The sequence below is a fragment of the Scleropages formosus genome, chromosome 14, assembly GCF_900964775.1.
Source record: "Scleropages formosus chromosome 14, fSclFor1.1, whole genome shotgun sequence".
Classification (NCBI taxonomy): domain Eukaryota; kingdom Metazoa; phylum Chordata; class Actinopteri; order Osteoglossiformes; family Osteoglossidae; genus Scleropages; species Scleropages formosus.
Window position 1 is genome coordinate 26281074 of NC_041819.1, and position 9076 is coordinate 26290149.

The window sequence follows — 9076 nt, forward strand, 5'->3', positions numbered from 1 at the left end:
ACCACCCAAGCGACGTGGTTTGGTGCTGCACGCACAACCCATAATCACTTTTGAGTGTAAGAGCCCGTAATGTAACACATGCCGCCTTCTCATAACTAAAGTGACGGCGACGCTCTGTGTTGAAAAACATTGACAGTTACAGTGTATCTAAAGTTCTGTGTAACATCAGGCATAAATTATCATTTGAAACTACCATGCATGCGATGTACCCGGGCCGGTGCACCTTCAATGACCCGAAGGAGTTCGGAACCACTAGGGCTAATTCCAACAGGACTGGGGTTTGGGTTTATTAAAGTTCTGAACCATAAGACGCACTGCTCTCTCGTCCGCAACCGACCACAGAAACACCTTTAAGAACAACTCTCACAGACCACGTGCGCTCGCAACTCATGAACACGCTCTCACACATGCGCACACCCAACGCACACGCTCTCACGCATGCGCAGTCCCACACCTCTACGTCACACGCATTCTCTCAACCACGCCCCAAGACGAAGAACAGAACAAAACACAAACTTTAAGTGCCAACAAGCTACTTAAAATTTAATAATACCGCAAGGTATTACATTATGTTTTAAAAAAATACATTTTGAACTAGTTTTGTGACCCAAACGTGAATGTGTTCCACAGCGCTGACCAATTCCACGCCATGGTCCACGAGATGAGTGAGACCCACAGGACAAAACCGCCTCAGGACAAATAATTAAAATGGTTATTTTTCTGATTATTTGTAGTTTATGAACACTTCTCAGAGTTGTAAAATACTACATTTATTATATAAAAGACTGCAGTAAGGAAGGCATAATAAGTACTGTATTGTACCATACGTTAATACTTGCATTATTATAAATTTACAGCTCACTGTTTCACAACAGAAAATTATTTGTTCAATTATAAAAAAGCGTGATTAAAAAACATCATGTCATAACTTTGAAAAATAAAAAAAGCAATATTTAAACCATCACTGAGTGTTAAGGTTTCTTTAAATTTCATTTACTGCCACACCTGTGCTGTGTGTCCTCCTCAAATTCAGAAATGAACCAACACAAAGAAAGACGGTAATATTTTCTAGGATTACTTCAGTATTAAATTACTAAGTTAATGTATATTTTTTCTTCCAATTAGAATAGCATTGAAGTGCAAAAACAGAAAAAAAACAGGGGCTTTTGTCATTTTTTCTTTAATTTCGAAGGATTTGTCCCACTTAGTTTGTGTTCCAATGAATGAAAGAGGGAATTTGTGTGAAGCCCACCCGCTGTACATCACATTGGCCTCTTGTCACTCGCTCAGTTCCCTCCTGGTCGCTCTAAACACTAAACTCGTTTTCTGCCTTTCGGCTGGAAGTTTTTTTTTTTAATCCAGTTTGATCAGATGCCTTACTTTCTACGTTTTATTACATAGAAGTTCAGTACTACTAGTTCTTGTCCTAAATGTGTAGCTAACATTTTATCTTTCTTATTATCTTGCCTCGTGACCCTTTGTGCGGCGCTCCATAAAATACACCGAACACAACATTTGGCCGGAATCTCAGCGTTTCCACTGCGATGAGGGACAGTTCAGCCCGCGCGCCACACGCCAGCTGTCGCGCACCGCTTCCTCTCCTTATAGGGACATGGAGCGCAGTCCGGTGCAGCTTCAATTTAGCTCCGGGTAGCGCGCTAAGTTTACGGCTTCACATCAAATACGGACGCATTAAAAGTGTAATTTCAGACGAAACATACAGTATTCGCATAAAACGTGTCCTTCCTCTTAATGTGCCTTCAGTCGTCGATATACTTTTTTTTCTCTACACTTTGTCTGAATCGCGTTCCCTCTTAACGAAACGCGTGTTTCAGCCGGAACATTTGAAAGTTACACCCCTCGCTCCACTTCCGGATTCTCGAGGAGCGATTTGGTCTCAGGTGGTGCTGAGATAGAGCGAAGTCATGCAGGTTTTTAGCGACATATTTTAATATTGTTTACTCGTTGTGATTTTTCCTTACTAAGCTATGAGTATTTAATTTAAAAAAAATTCGGATGAGATGAGCCTCAACTCACTAGTTGTGATAGTTGTCCACCACCAGTGACTCTGAGTCTGTCTCGTCGTGTAACTGTTATTAACATGTTAAGCTCCCTGTCACATATCTTAACAATTGTTGTTGTTATTGTAGGTACTTGTGAATATAAATATTCACATCATTCTTGTCTGTCTATGTATGGAGCCGTGGTACAATAGAGATCTGCCCTCGTGCACCTTGCCAAGTTAGTTGGTGTAAAAACATGGTGAGTTTCTTGGGGAGGTGTGACTGTGAGTTTTATGTCGGATGTGGTGTTTCTCCAGGATCCCAACGCCGACACGGAGTGGAACGACATCCTTCGCAAGAAGGGCATCCTCCCGCCCAAGGAGGCGCCCAAGGAGGATGATGAGACGGAGGAGCGGGTCCCTGAGCGGCGCTCAGTCGGTGGGTACCTGCGGCGGGACGGTAGCGCCTTCCTCCCGCTCTCGGGGACGTCGCCGTCTTCACGACGTCTTCTCCTCTCTCCCTCGGCTCCTGGGCGCATCAGTGAAGACCTACGAGGACATGACCCTCGAGGAGCTCGAGGAGAACGAAGACGAGTTCAACGAAGAGGACGAGGCGGCCATCGAGATGTACAGGTGTGTGACATTGTCACTTCTCCGGCCAGATGAGTTTTCCGTTACCTCTTATCCCGGGACTCCAGTGGGACTTTCTGCCGTTTCATTGTTGCTGTGAAATTCTTCACGTCGGGATGCGATTTGCCCTGTTTTACTCAAGTTGTTCGGTAAAACTTTATCGTGTGGCTTCTATGATCATGGTCGAGCAGCGTCGCAGTCAGGTCAGTGATTCCTTCCGTTCATGTTTTACTCTCTTTTACAGGCAAAAACGGCTCGCGGAGTGGAGGGCCAATGAGCTCAAGAAGGCGTTTGGTGAGGTGAAGGAGATCTCTGGACAGGACTATGTGCAGGAAGTGAACAAAGCTGGAGACGGGATATGGGTGGTGCTGCACCTCTACAAACCGGGGTGAGTGAGTCCTGTCCTTTTTAGACGCCTCGTGTTTGGGTAAAAATTACGCTGCTGAAATTGGAAATTCCAGAGCGCTGAAAAACCTCGAAAGCTCTGGGTCACAAGGGTCACCGTAGCATTTCTGGAGGGTCCTGTAAGTTGGTCTGTAGACCTCAGTCACAGATGGCAGCTGCATGATGCAGACCTGAAAGAAGGAGGTCATGAATTGTGACCACCAGGTTGTCCTTTTCTGTCCATTTTCCCTCAGATCTTTACTCCAGTAGCAGTGTAAGTCACCTTGGTGAATAAGGTGTGTGGGCTAGTAACACTATAGTATCCATTGTAAGTCACTTTGGAGAGAAGCATCTGCTAAGTGAATAAATGTAAATTCCCCTCTGGACTGTCTCCCCAGAATTCCCCTGTGCACACTGATAAACCAGCACCTCTCGGCACTGGCAAGGAAGTTTCCTCAGACCAAGTTCCTCAAGTCCATCTCCACCACCTGCATCCCCAACTACCCTGACAGGAACCTTCCCACCATCTTCGTGTACTCTGAGGGCGAAATGAAAGCGCAGTTCATTGGGCCGTTGGTCTTCGGGGGCATGAACCTCAAAGTCGAAGGTGAGAGTTCACTCCCCCTACATCCTGTTGTTGGCGCTTTTCTTTCCCCCCAGATATCATCTGATGAGCTCCCAGTGTCCCTCAGAGCTGCTGAATCCCTCTCAGCGTTCAAGGAGGGTCTCAAAATCCATCCCTTTCACATCTGTTTCTCCCTTAATCTCCAGACATGTTCATACATTTATCTTTCACATTCATCTTTTTATTTGCTGTCTGACTCTTTGTGCTGTAGGCAGCCTTGTGTAAAGTCCAGCAGCAAAAACAGTGGTTATAGGACAAGCTACCTTTCCTAATCCTCTGTGTGTCCAGAAGTCTGTGGTGTTGAGGCACTTTTTTATTCTGATCTGTATGTTGCTAAATATAATTAGAGTTTCTTGAGGTGGCAGAGGGGGGGCATGCAACTCAGCGAGTAACTACTTATAGAAAGCTATAAAACTGTCATTAGGTAAGAATTGTTTAAAATTACGTACTGTACACTGTTTGTATTTTGTTCTGCTGTCACTGTGCAGTGTTTAACATTTTGCTCTCTATGGACTGTTTGTTATTGAAGGAATCACTTATTCAGTTAACAGCATTAATATTTTGTCTTTATTGGTGGTGGGACGTGTGCGACGTTCCTGTAACACCTTTGTCTTTATAAACCGCCAGAACTGGAGTGGAGGCTGGCAGAGTCCGGAGCCGTGAAGACGGACCTGGAGGAGAACCCCAAGAAACAGATTGAGGACAAGCTCCTGTCGTCCATTCGCTGCTCCCTGCCCACCAGGAAGGACAGCGAATCTGAAGATGAGGACTAGCCGACACTTTGGGACTCACTCAGGACAGTGCCTCTGGTGGCGGGAGGCCGAACTGCAGGCTTCGCCCAGCATGAGGAGAATCCACAGCATTTTCCATGAACAATGTGGAGACTTTCTTCCCTTGAAGAAGGGATACTTAGACACACACACTCTCTCTCTCTCTTAACCAGAGTTATTTCCTTTCTCTTCAAAGGGAAACATGGAGATATTTTGGCAAAATTTGTAATGTTATAATTCATACAACATTCTGGTTGAATTATCAGAAATGTTTAAAAACATTTGCTGGCAATTTTAAACCTTAAAATGTTGTGTATACATGCTCCTTTTTTGTGTTATTATAAAACATAACAGCTCAATATAAGTGTGGTTTTTTTTTGTTTTTTTCCCTTTTTTACCCCTCCCCCCCCTTAGTTTACTCCTCGCACAAACCACCAGTGCCAGAACTGTATGGGATGCCTCCTCTTTCAGATCAACTCGTTTAGACAGCTAACTGTTGTAAACATGTCATCTTGTTTTGTGAAATCCTCCACATGGATGAGGTTCACTTGTTTTTTCTCTGGAGGGCCATAAAACACGGTGTGGACACACAGATCCTCTACATTATCTCAGGTTTTACCATGCTTTTACTGGCAATAATAAAATGTCAGTGTGGGGTTGAGAACATCCATCGATACATGAAGTGATGCTAGATGTGCTGGTTTATATCTTCATAAACAGCATGTACATATTGTTTCATCTGGTCCAGCGTCAGGTGTCTCTCGTTCGCTTCTGAACACATCTCTGCAGGAAGGCTGGTTGTGGACGTCCTCGGCAAGTCCCTCTTTAGTTTGCAGGTTTGGTACGAGGAAGGGAGAGAAAGAATGAAACATTGATGAGTTGAAATAATGGATCTCTGCAGTAAACAGCTGCATTCATCAGTCAGGTTTAATCATTGCTTAGTCCTGGTGAGTCATGAGTGCCAATAATAAATATGAACTATAAGTGCATTTTACCTTTTCTCTGAGTGTTGTTGGGGGGGGGGGGGGGGGTCACACTCTTCAGCTCCTCTGTGAGGAAAACATGTTGTTCTGAGAACCAACTAGAACTTTGCGTTTTGATGAAGTACAAACAACAGCAGAATGCAACTCCTACCCAAGGGACGGGTTTCTTCCTCTTCTGCGAGAGTTTAGGGGACAGGCGCATCAAAGGGTGCACAGACTGAGACTGAAGCGGTAGGAGAAGGAAAGACGCAGCGCTGTTGGACACTTCCAATGAGAAGGTGTTGGACACACACAGGAGAGCTTATCGTAATGGAAATCACCGGGTGCGACATGCATTTCATGCGTAGGATGTGATATTTCCCCGAAAAGGATGGCGGGAGCAGGCTGGCAAACCCAAGAGATGGTGCAGCGTCTCCTCCAAGCACCGCCCCCCACTCACCTCGCTCTTCATGGACCGCAGCGAGTTCTGAGCCTTGGAGTAATGGAACAGGAACTGGAAAAGAGCAGAGTTGGTTTGAGTCGCTCCCACTGGTGGAGCGTGGACAGCTGGAACGACGATTCACACGACGCAAAGTGTGACACGTACCCGCTTGTACACGTCTTGAGTCTCATCCTGGAGCAAGAAGTAGAAAAAGGAGCAATGAGCGTAAAGAATTTAGAGAGTATGTCTTGTTGCTGGCGGTCGTCACAGAAAGGCGGCGTTTACCTTATTGTGATCTCTCCACACCATCTCACACATCTTCTGCCGCACCTCCGACAGCTGTGGTGGGATGGGGACGGAAAGTTCAGGAAGTACACTTGAAGGTGAGACTGTCGTGATTCTGTTATTTCCTGTATGGCCATTATAGGCACTCTGTCGGGAGCAGACGGTGGTCCCCTGACCCCCCCCGAGGAAAACGGTTAAACTACACTGAGTGTTGCAGGAGGCGGGAACCTTCGCATCCCCTTCCTCTTGTCCTGCTGTGGGTTCGACCCCACATCCCGTCCTTATAGACGGTGCTGTGGCGGGTAGAGCTATCAGTTCCAGTGTGCCACCCTGCTACGGGAATTTTTGCTGCGCTAATTCAGCGTGAGACTGTGGGAGGAAACCCCCACAAACACGGGTGGAACGTGCAAACTCCACACAGACTGAGCTCGATTCGAACCCACGATCCAAGAACCACGAGGCACCAACGCTACCCGCTGTGCCGCTCCACTGGCCGATTCTAGCGCCTATAAAATACACCCCCCATTCGCACATCCGCATCATCTTTTAAATCCACCTCCAGTAAATTAATGCAAAAGTATGTTTACTGCGGTAAGCATGCTATAAACTATATTACTCTCAGGACAGTGTGTCCGTACGGGTCCACTGCGTGGGGTCCCTGCTGTCACCGTGAAACACCACGGAACACGGTACCTCTCGCAGGGGGAGATCCTCCAGGCACCCGGACAGGCCGCTGGGGAGCCCTGCAACAGGCGTGACAGACAACACCCAGCAGCAGGTTCGTTTTTCCATCACAGAAAATGGGGAGAAAAGTCAAAATAAGATGTTATTTTTTTAAAACAGCAGCTGGAAATGATAAGTTTCAATAAGTGGAGAGTAACTGCCTTAAAATATGTCCTTCTCCTCAGGTGCTCAGACCCTTGCTAGAAGAAAGCACCAAAGAACCTGCGTAAAAACTTCATTGCTCATTTAAAAATGTGCTAAAATGCTGTATATGACACGTAACTGAGCTTGGCTGGGCACCGCAAGGCTGTGGGGTCGGAACTCAGTTCTACAACCATCTCCCAGCTTTTCAGTCTCTAACTGCTGCGCCCCCCGCGATGCGCTGCCGCTCCATCCTTTTTACGCACAAACTTTCGCGCTGATTACTGACGGTATTGAACACAAAACACGAGGTAAATATTTAATCTTCGAGCGGGGGAAGCTGTTACAGATCAGTTCAGCAAAGAAGGAAGGTGTCTGGGTGTCGGATCGGGATCGTTTCGTTGACAATGAAGGCGCAAAGACGCGCAGCTTCACACGGATCGGTGACGCGTCGGATCCGCGCGCCTCCTCCTTCCTCATCGTCTCAGTTCTCATCTCCTTGTGTCCGTGTTTTCAGTTCGCGCTGCTCACGTTTCGGTGCAAATCTCAAGTTCTTGTGCTATTTGTGACCCTGTCGCTGTTGAGGAGCTGCGGTGAAGGCGGCGCTATGTAAAATGAAGTGTTTTACTGCGGTAAATATCACTCTTACCTGTACTAGCCGGTGACCCGCACGTGAGGCAGTAAAACAGGAGGACCAGGCTGAGGTGACCGGGACGTGTCCTGTCCATGGCATCCATCCACTGCAGACGGGTGACTGCTGCTGCTGCTGATGATGATGATGATGATGACCGGTGACTGATCCTGCGCTCCGCCCGCGTGTCCGCGCTGTGGCTGCGGGTTCGAGTGGCACGATTGTTATAGAAGAGCGACTCCCACGCAGATGTGACCAATCAAGGCTCCAGAGTTCATGTAGTCCGCCCAAATACACACACACACACACACACACACACACACACACCTCCTGGGTGCGGTAATTGGTGTGTGTCCCCCCCCCGCCGTTGTTAGATGCACAATTTAAACATATTTCCGCCGGCGCCGCTTTGGGAGATGATGTGACCTTTTTCATACAACTAAATATGAATATAATTGAGGGCCAGGAAATGTTGCCCGAAATAAAATAAACATTATTAAAGCTGTCCCGCTCGGCTGAAATAAAACAAGAATAAATAAATTCCCGGAGTCGGACAGAAGAACCCGGGTGGATTCTGGAAAGGACTCAAGCGCGTGAATGACACGAGGGACGCAACCCTCTCCGTGGGCTCCTTTCCGACAATATTGTCATCGGGACAGTAAATAAATCAATGTCACGTGGAAAATTAAACATTTACTGCAGGGACCCACTTGCTCCATGAGTTCTGACCACGTCTCCATTTGGCAGTCCTGTGCGCAAAGCCACTGGCGTCGCCAGCACCTCCTCCTAGTCCTAACATCACCACATGCCCAAAGTACTACGTCTACGGCGTTTTTACCAGACTCTGCGAATCGGGTGAGGAATCCGCTGTCTGTGTCCAACAAATTGAACAATATCTACACCTCCTTGTTTCGGGAAGACGCCGGAAAGAGGACACTTGGTCGGATGCGCATTTTCCTGCGTAATTTTCCGGCGGTGCAACATGAAACTGTGAATTCCATAAAAGAAATTAACGTGATCATGTCGGCGAGAGCGTAGGAAGCGCGTGTCACGTGGGAGTGCCAAGTAAACACCACCCAGGTAGTTGTGGTTAAGGACACAACAGCTCCTGTCTCACGGAGGACCTTACAGAGTTGAATTGGACACTCCTTGTACAGACATGAAGCTCCGTCCATAAACGTCCAATTTTAACAGGTCAATAGTAAGATATGTGGATTTATTTGGCCACAAGGATGTGTCTTCGAAGCACCATGGGAAAGTGTCTGCTTTGTGTCACAGTCAGCCCTGTGCGCTGCTGAAGGACACTTTCCTCCCCTTCTGATGCTTTCAGTCACCTTCCAGGTACCGTTTTGCAGTGTCTTTGGACACAGTATCTTTTGTGGGCTTGGATAAAGGGGTGGAAGAAATGCCCCTGTTGAGACACTCGACAGGGACACGTCACCATTGTCACGCATTGCTCACCTGTGGGCTGCTCGGCGTGG

The 9076-nt window shown here is 47.1% G+C and overlaps 2 protein-coding genes across 2 annotated transcripts; one reads left to right on the plus strand and one right to left on the minus strand.

The window, feature by feature from the left end:
• The first annotated feature begins 1856 nt into the window (after positions 1-1856).
• Positions 1857-4770, plus strand: pdcl3 (phosducin-like 3). The gene is made up of 6 exons (XM_018739869.1): positions 1857-1931; positions 2321-2441; positions 2545-2635; positions 2877-3020; positions 3415-3623; positions 4269-4770. Exons 1-6 carry the CDS (start codon positions 1926-1928, stop codon positions 4412-4414), a joined length of 717 nt encoding a protein of 238 aa, XP_018595385.1. The 5' UTR covers positions 1857-1925; the 3' UTR covers positions 4415-4770.
• Positions 4771-5432: 662 nt separating this feature from the next.
• nms (neuromedin S) lies at positions 5433-8557 on the minus strand. The gene is made up of 8 exons (XM_018739882.1): positions 8434-8557; positions 7614-7795; positions 6794-6843; positions 6101-6154; positions 5981-6007; positions 5834-5887; positions 5546-5617; positions 5433-5460 (listed from the first exon to the last, which is right to left on the minus strand). The coding sequence occupies exons 2-8, from the start codon at positions 7699-7701 to the stop codon at positions 5452-5454; spliced, it is 354 nt and encodes a 117-aa protein (XP_018595398.1). The 5' UTR covers positions 7702-7795; positions 8434-8557; the 3' UTR covers positions 5433-5451.
• Positions 8558-9076: the final 519 nt, after the last annotated feature.